The sequence below is a fragment of the Beta vulgaris genome, chromosome 1 (assembly GCF_026745355.1).
Source record: "Beta vulgaris subsp. vulgaris cultivar EL10 chromosome 1, EL10.2, whole genome shotgun sequence".
Classification (NCBI taxonomy): Eukaryota; Viridiplantae; Streptophyta; class Magnoliopsida; order Caryophyllales; family Amaranthaceae; genus Beta; species Beta vulgaris.
This window is the reverse complement of record NC_079202.1, coordinates 39761369-39785477: the sequence shown is the minus strand read 5'-3', so window position 1 is coordinate 39785477 and position 24109 is coordinate 39761369. Positions and strand designations below refer to the sequence as shown.

At 36.2% G+C, this 24109-nt stretch overlaps 1 protein-coding gene, 1 long non-coding RNA gene and 3 other non-coding genes across 5 annotated transcripts; all 5 read left to right on the top strand.

Moving 5' to 3' along the window:
- The first annotated feature begins 3383 nt into the window (after window positions 1-3383).
- On the top strand, window positions 3384-11447 carry LOC104895270 (protein LAZ1 homolog 1). Its single transcript, XM_010681736.4, has 9 exons — window positions 3384-3543; window positions 4928-5409; window positions 6056-6112; window positions 6282-6390; window positions 7926-8110; window positions 8364-8452; window positions 8725-8980; window positions 10490-10735; window positions 10816-11447. Exons 2-9 carry the CDS (start codon window positions 5194-5196, stop codon window positions 11086-11088), a joined length of 1431 nt encoding a protein of 476 aa, XP_010680038.2. The 5' UTR covers window positions 3384-3543; window positions 4928-5193; the 3' UTR covers window positions 11089-11447.
- On the top strand, window positions 6397-7428 carry LOC125497091 (uncharacterized). Its single transcript, XR_007273739.1, has 2 exons — window positions 6397-6990; window positions 7122-7428. It is a non-coding gene; the product is annotated as an uncharacterized LOC125497091 (long non-coding RNA).
- Window positions 11448-17699: 6252 nt separating the features above from the next.
- LOC125494549 (small nucleolar RNA Z221/R21b) lies at window positions 17700-17787 on the top strand. The gene has a single exon (XR_007270796.1). It is a non-coding gene; the product is annotated as a small nucleolar RNA Z221/R21b (small nucleolar RNA).
- Window positions 17788-17999: 212 nt separating this feature from the next.
- Window positions 18000-18085, top strand: LOC125494572 (small nucleolar RNA U31b). Its single transcript, XR_007270811.1, has one exon. It is a non-coding gene; the product is annotated as a small nucleolar RNA U31b (small nucleolar RNA).
- Window positions 18086-18314: 229 nt separating this feature from the next.
- On the top strand, window positions 18315-18396 carry LOC125494548 (small nucleolar RNA R16). Its single transcript, XR_007270795.1, has one exon. It is a non-coding gene; the product is annotated as a small nucleolar RNA R16 (small nucleolar RNA).
- The last annotated feature ends 5713 nt before the right edge of the window (window positions 18397-24109 follow it).

The following is a 24109-nucleotide window of genomic DNA, read 5'->3' as shown; positions in this document are numbered from 1 at the left end:
CTAAGTAACTAGTCCTAAGTCCGGCCTTGGTATGCTCATCCACTATGACAAGCTTCACTTCGTTGCTCACACGGGTAAAACACACAACCCCGATCCAAACTAGGACCACTTTAAACAGCGTCACCGTCTGCACAAGAATACAACAATTTCCACAATCAGTGGGGAGTAACTATCAGTTCTCCCAGCTCAAATAGAAACAGATAAGAGCTTAAATAATCAGAAACAACATCAGAAAACATAATACCAAACACCAAACTTACCACAAGATACAAACGACCATCACAACCACTTGACACTCTACCTATACAACCAAACCCCGTCAACCATGCAACAAATGCGGTCAACGAGCTCAAACACAACAGACCATACCGTCTGTGAGTAGACTCATTGGATGATGCTACCCAAGGCCTACGTTGCATATTCGAGGAACCATACCGCCCTTTTCGAATAGCCAGCATATTCGAGGAACCATACCGCCCTTTTCGAATAGTTATATTACTACGGATCATACCACCCGTAGGGAACCAATGAACCATACCGCCCAAGGTTAAGTAACCAAATCCTAGGACCATACCGCCCTTAGGATAACAACTCAAGTTCCTAGAACCATACCGTTCTTAGGAATTCAACTCAAGCTCCTTGAACCATACCGTTCATAGGATTTCCTAGTGAAGACCTCTAGAACCATACCGTTCCTAAAGTTACTCTATCCAACAACGTGAAATCATACAAGACAAGCACACATCAATCAAATCCAACCGTCACTATGAACAAGTTCTGAGCGTGACTCAACCAATCTTACTCATCAAGGTTCCAACATAAGTTTACATAGCCATCACTAACAACCGGCACGTTTCAAGACTCAAAACCAAGAGTTACCCGCCACATAAGGACACATACCCTTAACGTAATACTTAAACCACCCAAAATTTACTCAAACATCCTTAGCATACTTACCTAAGACCAACCAAGCCAAGACACACAAGCTGTAAGCCAAAAAGGAAATAAAAACACAGCATCACGACCCAGGGGACAGACTACCTGTCGCGAGGTGCGACGAGGCTCGCGGGTCGCGACTAGCAGCGTCGCGAGTCGCGACGAGGCTCACGAGTCGCGAGCAGCCTTCTGCCGTGGCCTGCGAGCTTCGTCCACTCGCCCACGAAGACTCCTCCATGGCTTGCTCCAGCCATCCACGCCTACTCCAGCCCCCTCCTTTACACCCACACTTACACCAACACCCTCGTATTATCCATGACTCACCAACATAGCACAACAATAACATACTCCATCAACAACAACAATGACAATAACAACAACAACCCACTCCAACACCAACCACAACGACAATAACAACAACAACAATCTCCAACACCAACAATACCGACATTAACAACAACAACAATCTCCAACACCAACAACAACAACGACAATAACAAATCATCAACAAAACAATAAGAATAACAACATGAAACTTTAACCATACAATCTTCTAAGTTCTTCCTAACATGATACTACGTTCTCTAACGCATTTCTAACAACCTAAGTTCAATATATATACTCTACCGAGCTAGAATAACGCTAGTTACCTTTTTCTTGGGAAGATTCACAGAAGAAAGGTTCCAAGTACTCTAGAAATCTTGTGAAATATCACCACTTCCGCCTCCTATGAACACAATCGCAACGAACTCAACACGCGCTTGAAACCGGTGCAAATATGGCTCGAAAACAAGTAACAAAAATCTGATTTTTGTGTGAGAAATGTGGATGAAGAACAAAAGCTTTTCGCCTCCTTTTTTTCTTTGAAAATGGCGTGTGAAATGAGGATGGCAAAGGGAGAGTTTATCTGATTTTTATTTTCAGAAAAAGAAGGTGAAAGGGTGAAGATTAAAAAGGGCAATAAGAAAGGTGAATGAAGCGATGACCTTTGGTTATCGCAAACGTTACAAGAGGAACTTAAAAATCTGTCCAAACTCTTCATATAACATGGTTAATATCAGAATTTTCGGACCTCCCTAAACAAATAACATAATGTACGAAGGCTAACACTAGTACAATGTACGTTTTCCGGCACTAAGTAAAACGTTCAAAGGTAATATGGATAAGTATATGTTTTCCAAACTAAAAATTATTACTACCGTCGTAATATAAATATACACGTATTATACTATCACATTATACACTCGGCACACGCAAAAGTACTACATTGTCCGTTTCATAAGAACAATGCAGACGATTATATAATACGACTAACACAATGCCACATAAATAAGACGCACGTTATAACCTTTTCACAAAGTCAATTAAAATAATGTAGGTGTAAATATATATATATATATATATATATAATAATATATATATATATATTATATATATATATATATATATATATACACACACACACACACACACATATACATAAATATATATACTTTCCAAAAATAATTTAGTAGAAATATAAGTTATCACATCAGATTATAACAATTAACACGCGAAAATTTCAGGGAAATTTCGGGGTGTTACACTGTTGGTTGGATGTAATATATTTTCAATATAGAACATTTTACATGGAAAATCCAATTGTGAAGCAAATTTTCTTTTGTTTGGTTCAGTCTAAAAAAAGTCATGAAATGAGAAAAATAGATGGGAAAGGAAGAGGATGGATAAAAGGAGAGTAAAAGGTTGCTAAGAAGAAGGGAGAAAAATGTGTTTTCCCTTCTTTTTTAAAGGAGAATAATTTCCACCTATAGCTACTTTGATAGAAAACTTGTTTTACACCCCTTAGCATACCAAACAATGGAAGAGGAGAGGAAGAGGAAAACTAATTTTCATGCAAAATATTTTACACCCTACGAAGCATGAATCCAACTGATTGTAACTGAATTGAAAATAACATGGAGAGAGCAGACTAGGAATAATAATCCTATTTATATGATAATATTTAGAATCCTAATAAATCATCGATGTACAATAAGCTATTACTAGTCTCATATGCACGTTTATGTTAATGTATAAGTTCTTACTTTTTAATTGTTTGAAATTGCTTTAGTTCTTGTCAAAAAATAAAATAAAATTGCTTTAGTTAGATTAGTTTAATTTTCAATCAAAATGTCTTTTTTTAAGCATATTATTTTGGAAAATATTGTATGTGTACATTATATCTTATTATAAATTAGACAATCTTAAGTTTTCTTATTAGTTATTAATTGAATATTTTATAGTTAGCATTTTTTTTTTAATAAGTAAAGGATAAAACAATCATCTTACAAGACGACACCGTAGCTCATCACTTTGCTTGTAGAAATCACTTTGCTTATAGAAATAAACTCGTCAATTTATATTACATTTTTGGGTGTTGTGCATAAAAAAAAAAACTTAAACCACATAGGTATAGCCTTATATGCGAGTAACACTCCAACAACGCTCACGGTGACGTGACGGTGCCGGTGCCCAACTCATAAGCAAATTGAATTCCTTTAGAACCTCTGGAATCTGGAACCTCTCATATGTCATACGCAAAGCTCGAATTGCAGAAGCTCGTTCCAGGTTCTTGTTTTGTTCCTTAGATGAATCTACTTGTTTTGTTGCGGATTTTGGTGTGGAATTGCGATTTTTGAGATCTACTTCATGTGATTATTCATGCGATTGGTTTTATGCTGTTTGTTTCATGAATTCAACTTATTTTTTCTTTCTCATATATGCTATCTCATGTTTTTAGTGATAATTTACATGTTATAAACTTATGACTCGAGTTTCTGGTTTAACTTCTTATTTCATCTTTGTTTCATGGAAGTAAATGATAAGAAAATTTATGTCACAATTTGTAGATGCGCATTTTTGTGTTCACTTGTTCTTGTTTAATTTCATGAGATCAATTTTTCAAGTGTTGTGGCTGGAAATCAGTAATGAATGACCTGTCATCCCCGGGCCCAGGGCGGCCCCCCCTTCTGCCCTGGCTCAGGGACGGGCCTGCTAGTAATTTTGGAGTATCTCCCTGGAAGCAAATTTAGTTAGTGATAGTCCAATCAATAGTGAGGAACAATATTGATCGTCGACATAAATGAAAGTAGCTTTTGTGACAGGAGCACGCTTTGGAATGACACTAGCGGCATGTTTGGTTAGTGTTCATAAATGCTGGTAATGGTATGCATTTTGGTGTAAATTTGTAATGGAGTTCTCATATCAGTATCAATGGTAATGCTACTTTCTGTCCTAAAACTTTAGTAGCATCCATTGCCACGTGGGAAGATGGTATCGATTGGTGATGAAATTTCCTGAAGAGACCTGTATGTTTTGAGATGAAGTTTTATTACCACATATATGGACGTGAGATTTTCTTACAAGATTAAACTTAAATTTCTTACCATCACTATACTACCTACCAAATAGAGCACTAGATGTATGCTTGAACAACAAAATGTGTACAGCTCTTGAGAGATTATACATGCTGTTAAGGCAGTTTTTAGCTCTTCATATTAGGTTCATATCTTTGCGCGATACTTTCTGCATAAATGAAACTATGTTTCTAAACTTTTAGCCCTTGCTAATGTTGTTTGAACTTTAATGTTTTTAGTTATTGCTGCTTTTGATCTAATTGTCATGACTGATGAGTGATGATCCCATTTGGGATTTGACCCCCCTTTTGAGGGGGCACCCCTTCTCCCAAAGTTACATGATTGTTTTGCCAAGTTCCTCTGGGAGAGTTGTCCCAAATCCTAGATTGAGCTAAGCATAATATTGTACGTTGGATTTCTGAATTTCACGTCTATGCAGTGTCATATATGTTATGCTGATTTTTGTCTTTTTTGCCTATCACAATGTGTTAGTGGTTGCCAATGTAGTTAGCAGCTTGTTGCCATCCCGTGATTGCTATCTAATATATATGTGGATTTTGTACAACTGCTGATCTTATTGCTGTATCTGATGGCAGGAGTTGTTCGGGCCATATTGTAGTGCTTCTACTTATCCAGTGACTACGTGAACTATCTGCTTGGGTCTTGCAGTGGACCTGAGCCAGAAGTCATCCTTTCTTCTCAACTGCGACATTTTCCAGAAGGTGTTTTATTTACTATTAAGTTGACAGGTGTAGTCAATAGAGTTATCAATGGCTATTCGTATGGAAGATGGAAAGAGGTGCAGTTGATCAATTGTGAAGCTTGAGATCATCTTCATCTAATCAATAGTGGTACCCACAATATGGAATGGATGTGGGTTGTTTACATTTTCTTCTTTCTTTTAAATGTGAGGGAGTCTGCTGGCATTTCTGGTAAAGCATGGTATCTCGAAATGGCTACTGGGCAATCATCTCTCTATAGCTGGAGTATCACTAGTTCTAGCATATTTGTTCTTACAGCTCTGGTGCTGTCTGCATATCTCATTTTTGAGCACCTAGCTGGTTACAATCAGCCAGAGGTCTGTTCTTGTCCATCGTTTTCTGGCCTTGCAGATTAATTCTTATGTTTGTTGGGTTTATCTGGCCCTGTCCTTTAGGCGGTGGAATATCGATGCCAAATTTTATTACATATGGTTGTTATGATCAGTTTGCTACATTAATTTAGAGATGGTTTAATCTCAGGATTTTTGTGGTAATTACCTGTGCATAACCTTCTATTTGTTTGCCTATGCAACGTATAAAATATAATTAATAGGAAAGCTATCTGATAAAGTTTGTGTTCCAGGAGCTCTAGGAAGTATGACTTAATGGGAATTATAAATTCCTATGTGAAGTTTTACTTACCTAAGGGGCCTAGTTAAGTTAATTTCTTGGCTGTGTTTATGTCAACCAAATAACTTCAATGTTTTCCACTTTTGAGGAATTTCACTTCACATTTTTTTTTGGTGTCAACCAAACAAGCACGAGATCTCTTATTTCCCCTACAAAGACTTTACTTATAATTGCATCACATTTTTGTTGAGCCCTTCAAAAATAGGATTTAAATGTTCTATACCGTGGGAGAGAAAAAAAAAGAAAATTTATTATATATGACATGTTTAATTCTGCCATTCTTCCAGCTTTTGGCACTTATCCTTTTTCCCTTGCCGTTGAATTGAATTTCAGGAGCAGAAATTTTTAATAGGGCTCATACTAATGGTTCCTGTGTATGCTGTAGAATCGGTAAGATAATCTACATCTGGTTAAAGTTTCACCTTTTGGCACTTCCAAAAATATGTAGATCGTTAAAGTTCAAATACCCTTTAGTTCATAGGTTACTGTTGGGTCGTAAAAAAGTTATTATTGAGTGATTGCTGATAGTTGGGTTGCTGTTCTGTGTTTGTTGTGACAGTTCATGTCGCTGTTGGATTCAAGAGCTGCATTTAATTGTGAAGTAATACGTGATTGCTATGAAGCATTTGCATTGTACTGCTTTGAGAGATATCTGATTGCTTGCTTAGGTATTGCAGCAGAAACTTTTTATCTGTATCCTTGTAATTGTCTTGAGCTTTTCTTTAAATTTATGCTGGTGAAAGTTATATATACTTTTTCTTGCCTTGGATATGTCGTCTTGAGCTTACCAATTGTTTTTCAAGCTTCTTTATCCTGCCCTTTTTCTTTTCAATGACTGAGGTAAGGATTGTTGTACATCTAAACCCAATGATTCAGCTTGCGCATGAGTCTTCTTGAACTGTTTGACTGTTAGCTACATAGTACATACTCAAATAAGTGCTGCAAACATTAAAATTATGATGTGGTCGACAGTTAGTTAATATAAAGAAGGAAAGGGCCTTTTTTGTTTCTTGGTTTACAATCTTATTGGTGAGAGAAGAGAGCTATATTACCCATGTTGAGAACTTGATATGAGTGAGCAACAATCATGAATTCCTTGTAAAGTAATCTGGATCAGGTAGGAGGAGTTTGCATGAGTTTGGTTAATTGTTGGATAAACTTGGCTTGAGTGATTTTTGACACTTTCCTGGAAATGCTAGTAAGGTGCAATAGACTTGGAAGTTAGACCAAAAATTGCTGGAGGAAATCTTATATACTCTGACATCATTGTGAGTTTTTTGTGTATCTAATTCTCATGGCTTGTTTTTCCTATATTTATTACCAGACCTCATAGTCGTCAATGAAATCCGGCTTAAGCCATGTCTTTTGTGCTGTTTAAATTTAATGAGTGTAGCTGCAGACTGTTGCAGGCTCCTAGTTGGCGCGATCGATCGCTATAGCTTATAATACATTGCAAAAGCTGCACATACAATGGGAGAGAATTCTGGTGCCTATTGCATATTATTGGAAGAACTTAAGTTTATTCATGACTGATGAGCCTTGATTATATTTTTTATATTATGTTCAATTAAAGTATTTCATTGGAAAATGAATTCTACTGAGGGGGTGAAGGTTTAAATGTGCGTTCTAGGCATGAATTGTACAAATCAAATCGCAGAGAAATCACTTAGAAGAAAACTATTACAACTAAATTACATCAAACTTTAGTAACTGAGTGCTTCATTTTTTGAGCTTGGTGCTTGTAAAAGAAGTTTGAATACAGTATGTTGATTTTTTATTCTGCTAAAAGGTCTCTGACGGATCTTTGACCAAGCTTGCATATTGGTTTCCTTGCAGTTTTAGTTGCTGCATTTATACAACTGGTCTCTTGATTCTTGGATCTTCCCAAATTTAGTTGGCTTTTCTTTGAAGTATTTGTTCCTGTATAGTTTCTTTCCTTTAGTCTTTGAGTAAAATGAGAACCTTGTACAGTATCCTTATCTCTTGGCCACTAGTAATTGCTACATCGGCCACATTTCTTTCTGGTTGGAGCTCCTATTGTGTGCAATATGTATATTTGGTTTAGGTTTATTATATTGGGTTCATGTTTGCTAGATTTATTGAATCTGTTGTAGCTTTGAATGACAGTAATACTTGTTTGGCCTTTATGAAGTCAGAAAATGCAGCATGGTCAAGATTTCCAATGAAACTTCATTTTTTTCAGGTGGGGAGGAGAAGACGATTGAATTCATGGAAAGTCAAAGTATCATAAATTCTGCTGCACCCCTTCTGGAAGATGCATATACTTATGGTGTTGTAGAACATCCATTCCCTCTTAATTACTTCTTAAGGGAATGGTATCTTGGGAAAGATTTCTATCAAGCTGTAAAAATCGGCATTGTTCAATATGTAAGTATATGATTTAGGGAGAAATGCCAACTTATGTTTAACATTCTGTTTTATTCAAAAGAAGAATATCAAACCCCATATATGGATATTTGTTCTAAATATTTTATATAAAAAGAGCCCATGTTGTTTGTTCTTCAAAGTAAAAATCATGTTATTTCTGAAGTTAGGTTTGCTTATACTTCTTTTAGCATTTCAGCCTTTGATGACTCCTGATATTGAATTTCATGTTAATACTAGCATTTTCACTTGTCAGATGATTGTGAAATTGATATGTGCACTTTTAGCAATACTTTTGGAAGCTTGTGGCGTGTATGGGGAAGGAAAGTTCCAATGGAATTATGGGTAAGATATTGCTGTAATGTTCTGAGTTCTCAACACAGTTCAGAAATTTTCGTTATTTTTTTTTATAGTCAATACTCATTGAACATGCCTTTTAACTTTTTTAGTTAGTTAAGTATCTGCAGCGACTCGATTGGTAATGAGATGCTTGCAGCCTGTTTGCTCTACACAATAAGAGCAGCATGCTTTTTATTACATGTACTCTGCTTGTGAGCTGAGCTTTGTTGTTTTGTCACGTGTTCTTGATTCCAGCACCTGTAATATCTTTTTTGCAGCTATCCTTACTTGGCAGCTGTTCTTAATTTTAGTCAGACATGGGCTTTATATTGCCTCGTTCAATTTTATTCAGTCACGAAAGACAAGCTTGAGCCAATCAAACCTTTGGCTAAATTTCTGACTTTCAAGTCAATAGTGTTTCTGACATGGTGGCAAGGAATAGCCGTTGCTTTCCTTTTCTCAGTAGGAGCCTTCAGGGGTTCCTTGGCTCAGGAGTTACAAACACGTATTCAGGACTATATTATATGTATTGAGGTTAGTCATTTTACAATTAATACCTTTTTTTAAAAGGATTTACAGTTAATACTGTAGTCTGTAGCTATTAACTTTTTTGATTAGTTTTATTACTGTCTGCTTGAATGAGTATGTTTTTTTCTGTTGTCTCACTGTGCTATGCTGATTGTGATATAGTAATTGAAAGCAATTTAAACAAACTTATGGTAGTGTTAAGATTTAATGGCTTTCTTGTTTGCTAATTTGATCACGTTTAAGTCTCTTTTTATCTCATGTCATTCTATAGTTGTTGGACTCATGGATGGTTTAGGGCTTGTTTGGCAAATGGCTTTGAGTTTTTCAGCTATGTTTCAACAAATTGTGCTTTTGGCTTTTACTTTGTCAATGTGGTCGAACAGCTGAAAATTTTCTTTTGTAAATGGCTTTTCAATTAGCTCAAAAGCCAGCTTTTCAGCACATGCAAAAAAAAAAAGAAAAAGTAATCGATGCAACTCACTCGCAGTAGATGTTGGCTCATTAACTAAATGAGTCCTTTACCCAAATTTTGTTATTTACAGAATAACAGCTAATAGACAATCGTGCATTTTACCCCATGTTTATAAACAGCTGATGAAAACCTTCAATATGAACAACTGATATTACTAGCTGGCAGAAATAAAAAGCCAAGTAACGAAGACTTGTGAAATTTGTGATCAGCTTTATAGAATTAATACACTTACTGAATTTCTTGTGTTTCTGTAACAAAGTGAGATTGTTGTGCATTTGTGTCAGCTGAAAAATTGAAATTGTAATTTATCCTCATGCTGTCATATAAGGTTGATTTAGGCAATGGGGTCATTTTCGCAGAGATATATTGTAAAGATCTGTATCATTTGCACGATAGTTTTCCTAGATAATATTAGTTATTTCCTTAATGTTTATCTCATGAGAGATGTGTCATGTGGAGAGGACTAGAGTCATGATTCTACTATTTTTGATATATTGTTTGATAAAATTATGGCTTTAGAGTGAGTACAGATAATTGTCTCCATGCTCCACAGTAGGAAGTTCCACTTTATGTGTGTTTTTATGTCAGTAACTCATTATACGATCAGTCAAGCAAACAGCACCTTCAGAATTTGCCCTTCAATCAATTAAGCAAGGTTTACTCAATCCGTCGGTGCCCATTTTCCCCTTCTTATTTCTAAGTCTAAACTGGTAGTAGTTGCTTTGCTGTTACAGTTGCAACTACATTGTCTACTGAAATACTTCCTTGCTGTGTACTTCATCTTATTCCTTGATAATTTAAGGATATGGGTTCTTTTTCTGTTGCCCTCATCTTGTACATGGGTGACACCCCTTTGTGCCTTCCGAATATATCTCTTTTATTACCTCTAAAAAAAGAATGCTCACTAGCCAGCATAAATCTCAAATTTTACAAGTGCAAATCTTTTATGTACACTCTCAATTATTCTGAATGAGCTGCCTTTTGATGACCCATATCGTTAGTTAGCTTCTTGATGTAGCTTTAATGTTCTGTTGTTCTTTCAGATGGGCGTTGCAGCTGTGGTTCATCTTTACGTCTTTCCAGCAGTACCTTACAAGCTTGGAGAACGGTGTGTTAGAAATGTTGCAGTGATGGATGACTATGCTGCCCTAGGTACACCTCCAGACCCAGAGGAGGTTAGAGACGGTACCAGATTCACCAGGATGAGCGTAGCTCGGCATGATGAAAGAGAAAAGCGGTTGAACTTTCCTCAATCAGTTCGTGATGTGGTAGTCGGTAGTGGAGAAATTGTGAGCTTGACAATCTCTGCGCTCTTGCCTTTTTATATGCCTGACTAGCTACAGATCATAACTCTTCTTGTACTATGTAGATTGCGGATGACATGAAGTTCACTGTTTCCCATGTGGTAGAGCCAGTGGAAAGGGGATTTGCAAAGATAAATAAAACATTGCACGATATATCTGAAAACGTCAAGAAACTAGAACTGAAGAGGAGATCTAAGGATGATAGTCTAATCCCATTAGATTCGTGGACAAAAGATTTCCATGATGATCTTCCCGAAGGGAGTATTAGTGACAGCGGTTTGGCTTGGGGATCGAGACAGAATGTCAAATATAAAAGCTCATCGTCCCAGTTAAGATAACCCGCTTGGAGATCGAGACAGAATGTGGAATATAAAAGCTCATCGTCCCAGTTAAGGTAACCTGCTATCCACCGGAAAATTGATGACAATTACCTCTTTGTAATACAAGTGGTGCGCAATGAGGTTCGGAAACCAGCATCTCTCAGTAGTATGTTTTTATTCCACTGGTATGATGATGTCAGGGTGGAGGCTAGAACTAATGTGACACATAGTAGTAGATGGTGTTAAATGCTAACTGATTTTACTATAAACAGCCAAAGGTTAGATGTTTAGCTGATTGAACTTGTACAGATACAAATTCTGTGTCTATTTGGACACATATCTCTCCTTGTAAATGCGAAAACAAATTTTGATAGTAACCATTGCATGGAGTCACTGGGATTTATGTCAAAATCTTGTTATTCCGTTACAAACCGTCCTCTTCTGACATACTTCATCGAGGGTAATGCTCAGGGCCGTCTCATAGAAAACAGGGGCCCTGTGCAAAATTTAAGATTAGACCCCTATAAGATTACGATAACAAAATAACATATTAACATTCTTATTTTAAAATACAGAAATATCTTGATTAATAAATAATATTAGTTGTATAAGTTTCTATATCAAAATATATAGAAGCGTTTTTCTTGCTTTTATAAACAAAATGTCCCATTTATAACAACTTTGAAGTTGGAAAAATAAATTACAAAAATATATAAAATGCAATGTAGTAAAATGGAAAATATGTTCTTGATTTTTTAAAAGGATAAATGTGTCAAGTATATACTAATATTAACATTTACATGACAAGTTCAAGGGAAAATGTCATAAAACTTTGTTCTGGATATGAAAACATCTACTTTAGAAGATATAAAAGAAAAAGAAGTGGAAAAGGGTTGTTTGATAAAATAAAACAAAAAGCAAAAGTTGAGAAGAAGTGGTTGGCTGACAAAATAAAACAAAAGGCAAAAGAAAAAAAAAAGTGGAGCAGCATGATGGAGTTGGGTGTCGAACTCGACATCTATTGAAATCAAAATCCCAAGATTCACTTCACGGCTACCACCACTGAGCCAATTCAAACACCTTACAACATTATTGCAGCAATACGGTAATATACGCAAGCAACATATGGGGCCCATATGCAGGCGGGGCCCTGTGCGGGCGCTCACCCTGCACAGGGCCTTAGCTGGGCCTGGTAATGCTTCAACATTTTGTTTGGATACTAGAAAAAAGGGAAGAAGGGGAGCAAGTTTCCTTGTTGGACAAGGGATTTGGAAAAGGAAGAGAAGGGAGAGGGGAGGATCTATTTTACCTCACTCTTAAATAAAAATCATTCCTCCCAAATTCCAGAGATTTGGAGGGAAAATGAAGCTCCATTTTTCCGTCCCTTTTTCCCTTTCCCTTCCTCCTCTATCCCTTCCCTTCCCTTCGTTCCCTTCTATATTGCTATCCAAAAGTGTAATTGGAGTAGTAAATAAAGAAAACTAAGATGGTTAGAGGTGATAATATTAGGCATGAAGTGGTAGTAAAGAGAATAAATTAGTTTGGTTAATAATTAAAAAGAAAACAAGAAATTTTTACCTTTATTTGGGGTAATTACCTACTATCCTTAAGGTAATTATTACTCTCATTTGGTGGTAATACTTACCTACTACCCTTAGGCTAATTATTACCCTTGTTTGGGGTAATAGCTTCTCCCTCTTTCTTTTTGAATACAATACCGCTACATCATCCCCAAAGCCTCCATAGTACTCAGGGAGCACCGAGATCTCTCACATTTTTGCACATTCTAGATTTTGCTCATTTGAGCAAAAAATTAGACAAATGTACAAAAGATTAGGAGCACATAGTTTTAGGGGATTTGTTGATGGGAATAATCTCACCTTTGAGCGATCCTCTCAAAATGATCCCACCTTTCATAAATTTGAGAATAATCCCACTTTTGGGTTGTATTTACTAAAAAAATGTATCCTTACCTATTGGTAACCTGCAAATGTAGGTTTTCTCTTCTCTCTCTCCTCTGCTTCTTTTCCTTCATAACCACCACTATCTAGCCACCCCATGTGGCCATGTATCCCTACCCCTACCCCCACAACAGACCGCAACCTCCTCCTCTGTCCCCCGGCCCCCCACGCCCCACCCTTCGACTCTGCCCACCATGCTGCCTCTCCCCCCTTTCCAAGTTGCCCTTCCCCCCTCCTCTCCCTTCGTCTCTGCCACCCACGCTGCCAGACCCAAGCACCCCCCTCGCATCTCCCCTTAACGCGCAGCCCAACCCCCACAACCCCCCCACTCGCGCGCTTCCCCAACGAACTCCCCCTGCTCGCGCCCTTCCACGATATACCTCCACCCTGTTCTTCTTCCTCTTACTCCCTTCTTCCTCTTTCTTCCTGCAATGAAAATTCAACAAAAAAATTATTGTTCTTCCGGGGGGGTGCTAGTGGCAGGTGTAGAGGAGGAGGGAGGGCGTGGAGCCAAGGGGAAGAGGGGAAGGGGGGAGGGGCGGCGAGGGTGGGCAGTGAGGAAGTGAGAGGAGAGGAGGAAGGTGCGAAGGGGGGGGGGGGAAGGGCGAAGGGGACATGGAAGAAAGGGGAAGGGGTGGTGGCGGTGGGCAAAGACGAAGGATGGGGTGGTGGAGGTGGCTGCCTGCCTGTTGGGGTGGGGGTGGGAAGCTGGTGGGAAAAATGTTAACAAGTCTTTATTATTGGCCAAACAAGATGGGTTAAAATGGTCCATTTTGAGCAGACACACCCCAAAGGTGGAATTATTCCCAAATTTATGAAAGGTGGACTGTTATGGGAGGATTGCTCAAAGGTGAGATTATGTCCATCAAAAAATCCTTTTAGGAGCTCTCTGGAGTATATCCCTCCTTGAAACTTTAGTTCGTTCACCTTCATTTTTCTTTCATTTAGATGATTTAACTTTTATTACTCTATATATCAACTATTTCCAATCCAAGCATGAGGATTAATAGTTTGTTTTCAATTTGATTTTTTCAAAAGAAAAATATACATGGTTGAATGTGAGAATGTGAAACTATTTTTTTTAAAAAAATCTGTAACTTTTCTTAATTTTAATATTTTCACAATATTTTGAACTTTACTCCAATTGAATTATTTTTGCACTTTTGAGAAGCACTCTAAACTTTTCTTTCAAGTTTTTGAAGTTTTATTTTTTGTTTATATTTTTGAACAATATGAAATTTCTTGAATTTAAGTGAAAATAAACCAAAAAGAATATTTTAGAGATTATTTTAGTAAGGATAAGGTGATAAGTGAGATTACTCAGTTAAACAATAGTTAGTAGTTAGTTCTACTTCCGTTTTGTTAGTTACAACAAAAGAAGGCTATATATTTTGGATTAAGGTTCAACTTTTCTACTTTGCTATTATTCAATACTTCCTCCGTTTTTTTAGATGTAACATATTGACTTTGGGCACTATTCATCCAATACACTTTGACCACTAATTGTTATTTATACATAAGAAAAAATATAGTCATGTGAGATCTTGTTTGATTCGTCACGGTATACACTTTCCAAATATATATTTTTTTATAATTTTCACTTTTATAAAATTGGAGATATTATCGGTCAAAGTTGTGCCTCGACAAATGTGAAAAGTCCAATGTTACATCTAAAAAAAAACGGAGGGAGTATTTTGTAGAATTTAGTTTCTTAACTATAGTTCTCTTTTTTGTTATTTCAAATTAGTTTATAGATCCGGGATATCAATTTTCTTAATGCATGAAATGAGACAATAAAAATATTTTATTTCCATTAAAGCCAGTCCAAATGAGTACCAATGTATCAATTTCTTGGAACATGTTTCGAGACGATCTTAAATGACACTTTTGACCTTCGAAATGATTTCTTTTGAAAAAACAAATATTGGCTCTTATTTTAAGAAGATAGTCGAAAGAGATACCAATAATTCAATATTTGGGTGTGTGTTTCGAGGCAATTTTGAACTACGTTTTTTGTTTTAGAATGAATTTTTGTAAGAAGGACACTACCGAGTATCCTCAAGGGACGCATATATTGAAAACCCAGTCGAAATGAATCAGTATGTCAAACTTTAACTGCCCGTTTGGTAGTTGGTCATAGATGGTTGTAATGGGAATGAATTTGTGTGTAAATTTGTGAAAAATATCATTGTCCATTCCCATGATAATGCTAATTTATCCTAAAATGTCCACTTTCCTTCTTGAATTTTCATTCCCATCCAATACCACCTTGTAGGTGGTAATGAGTGGTAATGAAAATTGCTTCCCCTTGAAGACAAAAACACAAGTTTAGGGGTGAGATTGCTTGCCCATAGACAAAAAATGTCTCCCCATGGAGCTTTTTTAAGGGTGCTTTCCTAATAAAATTACATTAAAAATTCATTCTCATTACCGCCATTCATTAATAATTATCAAACGGGCCGTAAGGGTACATGTTTCGAGCTGATCTTGAGCGTAATTATTGACATTTGAAATGATTTTTTTTTTTTGGAAAAAGGGACACCATCAAGCCCTTTAAGAGCATGAAATTCAAGAAGTCGGTCGAATTGAGTACCAATATATCAATATTTTGGGCACTCTTTCAAAGTTTTTAAATTGCAAAAAAAAAAAAAAAAAAAAAAAACCATTGTCTCAATTATATTGTGACGCGTGACATTTTAATTATCCGGTTTAGTGAATTAAAATTAGAGTGGGGTTGATTTAGGAAGGGTGAGGTAATAGTTTATTTTGGGATTAATAAAAGTTAGGATTGTTTTGGGAAGATGGTAAATAGTTGAGATTATTCCTATCATTTTTTTCCTATAAAAATAAAGAAGAAATATTTATAATACAACTTTAATTTGTCATTCAACATCTCTTTTAGTATCCAGATTATGTTTTATGATTTTAAAAAGGAAAATTTGTCAGAAACCACCTTTTATAATCACTTTTTTGTGAGAAACCACCTTTTAAAAAAATTTGGTTAATTAGCCACCTTTTTGGTTCTTTTTTTGTTGGAAGCCACCACTTGCCAGAATCCGGCGTTGACCATCATATTTTCGCTATTTTTTTTCCAGATTTTCGCCATTTCTTCCACCTGAGATGTCGGGGGATGCGAGGGAGGAGATGGGCTTAGGGCTGGGAGGGTGGGGATGGTTGTGGGGGGTGTTTGCCGGCGGGTTACGGGAGGAGGGGGGTTGCCGGGGGATGCGAGAGGGAGGGTGGTTTTCGGGGATGCAAGGGGGAGGGGGAGAAGATAAAGGGGAAGAATGGCGAAAATATGATGGTCAACGCCGGAAATTGAAGTCAATGCCGGACTCCGGCAAGTGGTGGCTTCCAACAAAAAAAAGAACCAAAAGGTGGCTAATTAACCAAATTTTTTTAAAAGGTGGTTTCTCACAAAAAAGTGATTATAAAAGGTGGTTTCTGACAAAATTTCCTTTTAAAAACTATACTTCCTCCGTTTAGAAGTAGTTGCACCGTTTGCATAGTTACTACTATTCACAATTTCACACGTTACAATTTGATTGTCTTTGGTAATATTTATTGTAGAAAAAATATGGTCTTGTGTGATCTTGTTAGATGCTTCTCAACATATATATTTTTAATATCAACTTTTTGTAATTTTTACTTATTGACAATTAAATATATTAATGGTTGCAAAGATACATTGGCAAGCGTGAGAACATAAAACGGTACAACTATTTCTAAATGGAGGAAATATATCATAAATCGTATAACGACATCAAAATTAATCATAATTACACTAATTTTGTCAAAACATCAAACTCACAAAATATAACTGAAAACCACATTTCCTAATTTTCTTCAAAAAATTTCACAAAAACTGAAAAATCTTAAAAAATAGAATATCAAACAATCCCTTAATATGTCTTGGATAGTTCGCATTCGCAATAATTTATTGTGCACCTAAATTAACTTTATCACACAAAAACTAACTATATTAGAATAAAACTGGCTATATCATATGAAATCTCATTATATTAGAAAATTAATTTTATCATATGTAGTACAAACTTACTATGTAAAAGATGGTTATATCATACAAAACAGACTATATCAAATGAAAACTGACAAATCAAATAAAAATAAGGAAAATGATATACATAACCCTTAGGGTTACGTATAAGAAACTTAAAATGGAAATAAAAACTTGAATCAAGCATTTATTACATCAAATGATGTGTAATATTGTTTTGAATTCTTAAACTGTTTCCATTTTAAGAAATATATTTAATGCTTATCTTTAGCCTTAAAGACTACAAATAACATTACCCTAAAAATAAACTATTGTTAATCCCGTTCCATCCAAGTAAACGTTAAATTTTGCATTAATTTGTTTGAGCAGGTAGGGCAGCATTACAAGGACCATACAAAGTGAAAAAAAAAAACACATTTAAACAGGCCCAAACCAACCATCTTGAACTCAAACTAGCCCAACTGAATTGGTAGCAAATTAGGGTTTTCACCATTCATAATCAACCGCCTCTTCTGCCGTTCCCAAACCCACCTTATAAATTCTCTAATCAACCAAACACTTTTCCAAATCAATCTCACTTCTCTCTGTTTTTTTTCTTTCTTTTGATTTGATTTCATATGTATTGGTTGTAAATTTCTGAATCTAATTTTGAGCTATGATGAGAATTAAGATAGTCATGCACCACTCTGATTTTCGTGCTGAGATATTTCTTTATAACCCATATTTATCTCTGAGCTCTTTTTATTTCCTTATTTTCTCTATTTTAATTTTCATATTTGGGAGTTCAAATGATGCGATTCTTTTTAAGAATCAACCATGATGCGGACCGAATTAAGCGAATTTGCTTTTGTTGATAAATCTTTGGTCTCTGATGACTTCCTTCTTTCTTACCTTTTTACCATTTTTTTGTTTAAAAGACTTTTAGAGGAATTACAAATTAAATTCATTGCGAAAATGATGATGTTTATTGTCGCCCCAGTCTTACAAGCATCTTAATTAGATGCATATTGTGGTGATTGACTTTTCTATCTGATTCTTCCTCATTTTATTTAAAATTCTTTTAATTTGTTTTTTTTGCATCTGATTTACCTTCTCTTGAGTTCAGAAATGTCAAGTGTTTTAAGAGATATAGCAGATGCATATAATTAAATGGTGGGCTTACCAGCTCATTGCATCAACTTTGTTATTGCATTGGTGTCAAATGGACCTGCCGATACTTTCTTTTTCTTATCATACTTTCGAAATTTTCTTTGAAAAAAGAGAAATAAAGCAGATGACGAATCTATCTATGCTTAACACTGAATTATTTTGTGTGGATAAAAACTCCGCTTATTATCTGATGCTACTATTTCTCTACTCAATTCTTATTGTTTGTTTTTTAAATTTGAAGCAAATTCTTTTTTGATTTTGGTTTTTATTAATTGGGCAGATGATGAATTAAACTGTAAAATTTACTTATCCTACACTCTGAAATTTGATGTCGATTACAACTCTCTATTTTCTGATGCCTATCTTGTCAAATTTTAAACAATTGAAGATGTGTAAATTTGAATTTCAATGATTTTTTTTTTAAATTTGTTGTGTATTGCAAGATTTACAATGGATCTTGTTTTGAACATGTACTATGATTTTTTTCTATTTATCTGCTATCTGTTACGTTGATTAATTTAATTAATGAAAATCCGTTAAGATTTTTTAGGGGTTGTTTGGTTCAATATATGAAATAGAAAAAGAATGGATATAAATAGAGTAATGGTAACAAAAATATTGCCTTTATTAGTATTTGGTTCAAGTTAAGTAATGTAAATGAAGGATAATAATTACCTTTAAGTAATGAATTTTGTTACTCGGAGAAGGTAACAAATTAGGTAAATATATTAACATTGAATAATGGTAAGGGATTGATATGGGATTGAATCAAATAAAAAGTAAGAGAAGTGATAATTGATTTTGTTAGTAAGAGAAGTGATAATTGATTTTGTTTCTTGAAATCCTAAAATAATGAACTAACGGACCTCTCAAGGATTATATTCTGAGTAATCTGAGCAAAGATCCTAAATCTGTGTACAAGAGAGATAAGAAGGTTATTGGTGAACGGCGAGAAATGTTTGAAGGATTGATATATGAAGTGCTATAATGAGCTGGCTAGTATTGGATTGGTTTCATATTCGAAGTTACTTGTGGCTCTCATGACTGCATATAAACCGGACTTGACACAAATGGGCGAAATTTCCACATTGATTTTGAGTTGATGACCTATATGAATATATGATTGCATTGTTTGTCTATCATATAAATGAGATATAAATATGGGCTATGGCTTAGGGGTTTGGCTTAGAGCTTATACAGATTCACATAGGCTAATATGAATGCACATTGAGCATAAAAGTTTTACAATAGGTTGATTGAGGTTGACTAGGTCTAATGGCTTGGGAACACTTTCACATTGGGTTTAGCACTTTGATTGATTTTGGACTTTGGCCTATGTAGAAGATGTGAATGTTAAGGTTAAGGGCTTGATCTTTTTGAATTGAATTGAACTGAATAGAATTAAACTGAACTGAAATAAATACTGATATGTGATAGTAGAAGTATTGTCTAGAGTTGAATTGAATTAAATTGAAAATAAGTTGGGGAGAATAGGCTTTTAGAAAGTTTTTACTTCGTTTTATAATAGATGCCACATTGTTGTTAAAACGAATTCCTAGGCAAAATTTTCTAAGCATATTTAAGTAGTATAAAGTGAAGTAGATTAATTGTAGATTTGTAGTGGTCCGAAAAGGAAGGAAAAAAAAATCTGTTAGAGAGCACATAAAAAAGGCCCTCCAGCTTTGGGGAAAAAAAGAGGTATAATTTTCTTTCCTTCTAATTTTTGCAAGTACAACCACTTTACATGGAACATTCACCTTTTCAACTTTACAAAAAATTTTGGATTCCCTCTAAAATTTTAAAGCACTTTACCAAATGTTCCAATTACCACCAAATCCATGTTTTTCCTATTTAAGGGTTAAAGACATTCCTTAAAAAATTCACTTTTTTCTACCAACCTTAATGCTAACATAAGGCAGAGAACATTCTCCGAAAAAACAGATTCACTGCACACACGCATCACTATATAAACCAACCAAACACTTAAAAAACAAGAGGTTGCTAATGTCATAATCAGTTGCTGCATTTGGACAAAATGGAAGCAGCACAGGAAATCTACAATCATGTTGTTGATGAAGAGGATTGGGATGAGTACTACCTACAACTACTTCAAGAGATGGTGCCCAACTTTGACACTCAAATCTGCTCTGAACCAGAATACAAAACAAAAGAATTAAACCAGAGATGAAACATGACAACAGAAGGAAAGCTATAGATGAATTGTTATCTATGGAAGAGAAAGGAACATTATCATATGGTGTAATACAAAAGTACAATGATTCAAGATACACAATAGAGAGATTATGGAAAAGGGCATGCAAATAGAGAAGTCATAGATGAATTGTTATCTATGGAAGAGAAAGGATGAGACACTAAGGGTGATGTCATTGATGTCAGGTCAAGAAAAAAGGAAATTGTGGGGAGGAGATCAAAGGAATATATTGAGGAGTTTCTCCAATAAGTGCCCCTAAATTTATGCACTTCAGTTAGATGTTTTGTAGGGGCACTAAAAGTGTCTCATTTAGCAGTTTATAGACTGCTCAAAAGGAGAAGTTGAGAAGCTATACAAGTAGTAATCATCCAAGTTTGACAGAGACTCACTAATTGGAGAGAATGAAGTGGGTTCTATCCCACATTTTGCCTGGCACACCCACTGAACAAACACATTTTATAGACATGGAGAACATAATACACATTGATAAGAAAATGGTTCTACTTGAACCCAGATACAAAGAGATTTTATTTCTTGCCAAGGGAAGATGAACCATATAGGTGTTGTCAATCAAAGAGATTCAAGATGAAAGCCATGTTTATGGAGGTGACATCAAAACCAATCTATGATGCTCAAGGTAATCTGATTCAGGATGACAAGTTTGGTATCTTTTCTTTTGTAGAGAAGCTGACAGCAAAAAAGAAAAACAAAAATAGAGAAAAGGGCACTATAGAAATCAAGGCTGTTGAAAATCGCAATTTAGATCCTGCACCGAGGTGTAGGATGAGCAACCTACACCTCGTGCAAAACGGCGCCGTTTGATGTGTTTTAGGGGGGGGGGGGCAAATTTTGGCTGAGTTTTGGCGCCTTTTTTAAAGTGGGCGAGCTTGGGTTATCTCATGCAAAGTCATGTTGTACTTTGTAAGTTACATCAATAAATCATTCACTCTCTTTCTCTATCATTAATTTTAGAAGAAGCATTTGAATTCTCTCTCATTTTTTTTTTCTTCTTCATTGATTTCTTTTTGAGTTTCATAATTTTCTATCATAATTTGGCAAAGTTTACTTTGGTGGATTTTCGGTTTTGCATTTTATAAATCTTTGCAAGTTCCATGGTACAAAAGTTGGAAAAATGGAGGATATAAGTGAAAATGATATTGATAATATTGTTCTTCATAATGCAATGGAAGATTTAGGGAATGAAGGAGAAGGAGAAGAAGATGAATTAGAGAAGAAGAATGGTATTTAGCTACGAATCACTTTTTTAATGTACAAATGCATGTTGGTTGATATGCAAAAATATAGGAATGTACATTTGGGGATTAACACTGTTCAAAGTGTTGACTATTAATGTACAGTGGCATTTTGTACTTTGGTTACGTACGTCAGATATGTTTAATGTTATCCCATGAAGTGTCAATATGCGCAATCAATTTTTACTTTGGTAGTTATATAAGTCAATCATTCACTTTGTATGTCTCTGATTTATTATAAAAGAAGCAATTTAATGCTGTGTCTCATTTATATTTCATTTATTGTGTTCTTCATTGAAATGTACCTTATATTCATGTATGTCTATTATAAATTCCCAAAAGTTGAAAGTATGTATGTTTTCCTGTTTTGCATGTGTAAACCTTTATGTGTTTTATGATACTCAATTTGCCAAATGGAGGGAAAAAGTGGAAAATGATGTAATTTACATGCAATAACAACAATAGTACAGTTAGGGTATTATAGTGATCAATTTAGTGACATCCAATGTACATGATTCTATATGAGGGCTAGGATCATGTTGTTATGTGTTCAACCTTTTTTTTTGTGTCTGTAGAATATGTTTAATGATACTCAATTTGCCAAATGGAGGATGAAATTGTAAAATGATGGAATTTATGGTCGAACCCATTGTTTGTAAAGGTAAAATGCACGTGGGTTGGGGTGCAATATAACAAAATGTACATATAGGGATTTGCAGTGAAAATTTTAGTGACATCCAATGCACATGCTTGTATATGAGGTGTTGTAGCCTAAAAATTGACGGCTACTATGATGACATGTGGCACTATTTCAGCTCTACATGTGGCATTCGCTTATGCAAAGAAAAGTACAAAGGCCTGCAGGTTCTTTGGGCTAAAGTACACTTTTCTGAGGAAAAGATGTACTAGAAAGCTCTCTTGTGGCCCTAAAATTGTACTTAGGCCCAATGCAAGTAAAGCCTAATTCAGCTAAAGGGTAAATCGTATTGGCAAATCAGCATTTGCCACGTGTCACCATATTATTGCTTAGCCAATCAGATGCTCCTAAATTAGGGTGACATCAAGGTACATCAGTCATTCCAAACAGTATTAATAGTCCTTGAAATCAGGGGAAAGGTACGTTTTTCAGAGCATAGTACTGTTATTCTGCCATAAATTCTCTCTCTCTCTCTACTTTCTCTCGCTAAAAGTTCCTTCATATCCCTGATATCTGATTTAAGCATCGGAGGGGGAAATACCACCCAAACCTCCAGGGTGGTCCCTTTTTGCAGGTTGCTGATCAGAGGCCTGTACCGGGATCCGAGCCCAATCATTGTTGCACAAGTCTCCAAATCAAGAATCCGAAGTTGGGAGTTGTTGTATTAGTTTACTAGTTTCATACTACGTAACATTTGAGGCCGTCTGTGGGGAGACGCAGCAATGATGGATTGTCACTCATCAAACGTGGCGAAGAACAGAAGTTTCAGGGTTCAAGTAGAAGATACTGTCGATGACGAGAGGCCACCCCGAGGACGGGACAGGCATCATGCTGCCGTTCATATTGAGGGAAGGACAGTGACCCCTGTTATCCAGGAAAATCTTGATCGTCTAGTGACAGCTGGTCACTTAGAGAATGTCTCAAATGATTTCCAAAACAGGATGGCCGCTGTCATGGAAGAGCAGATTAAGAACAATATGTTGTTTTTTCAGATAAGTCCAGGAGGAGAGGCAGCAGAGCCGTTCAAAGGGAGGTCGCAGGAGGGTCGTCTAGGAACCAGCCGGCCACCTCGGCCAGAGCTGTGCAGGCCGCCTTCCAAAGGAAAGCAGCCAGCTGTTAGTGACTCAAGGAGGAAGATGGACTGGAAGCTGGTAGTCCGTCCAGGAGACAATATTCCCCCTACCGGCCACAAAATGGAGACAGATGCTAGGGAGTATCTGGAAGCCAAGAGAGCTGCAGCCCAGCAGCATTCAGCCTCTGGTTCCACTCCTTATATGAAGGAACCGTCACTGAGGCTTCCGTCCAGGACAGTAGGACGAAGTCATGGACCTTCGACTTTTCAGCCAAGGCAAGAAAAAACAGTTTTGCAGCCAATGGTGTATAGGCGTTAGGCCTTTGCTAACACCTCTTCGAATCCGGTACTAAAGGAGTACCGCCGGGAGTACATACCCATTGAGGGTCAGGTTGGGGCACTCCAGATCAACTGGCCAACTCCTTTTTCGGTCAGAATTATGGAGTCCCCTCCTTTCCCAAAGGTTAAGCTCCTGATAATCGAGCCTTTCGATGGAACAACAGATCTAGACGATCATCTATCAGCCTATAAGCATCAGATGTATGTCCAAGGGGTGGACGATGCTACTTGGTGTAAAAATTTCCCAGCTACGTTGAAGGAAGTAGCTCAGAAATGGTTTAACAATTTGCCACCTAACTCAATGAAGAATTTCACTGAGCTCAGTATCCTGTTCACTA

What these genes read in the sequence shown, in the direction of transcription:
- LOC104895270 (XM_010681736.4), top strand. Translation starts at nt 5,194, where the DNA reads ATGGAATGGATGTGGGTTGTTTACATTTTCTTCTTTCTTTTAAATGTG. An exon ending in CTGTGTATGCTGTAGAATCG is followed by an intron (nt 6,113 to 6,281) that starts GTAAGATAATCT and finishes TTGTTGTGACAG; the next exon opens with TTCATGTCGCTGTTGGATTC. An exon ending in AAGTTCCAATGGAATTATGG is followed by an intron (nt 8,453 to 8,724) that starts GTAAGATATTGC and finishes TCTTTTTTGCAG; the next exon opens with CTATCCTTACTTGGCAGCTG.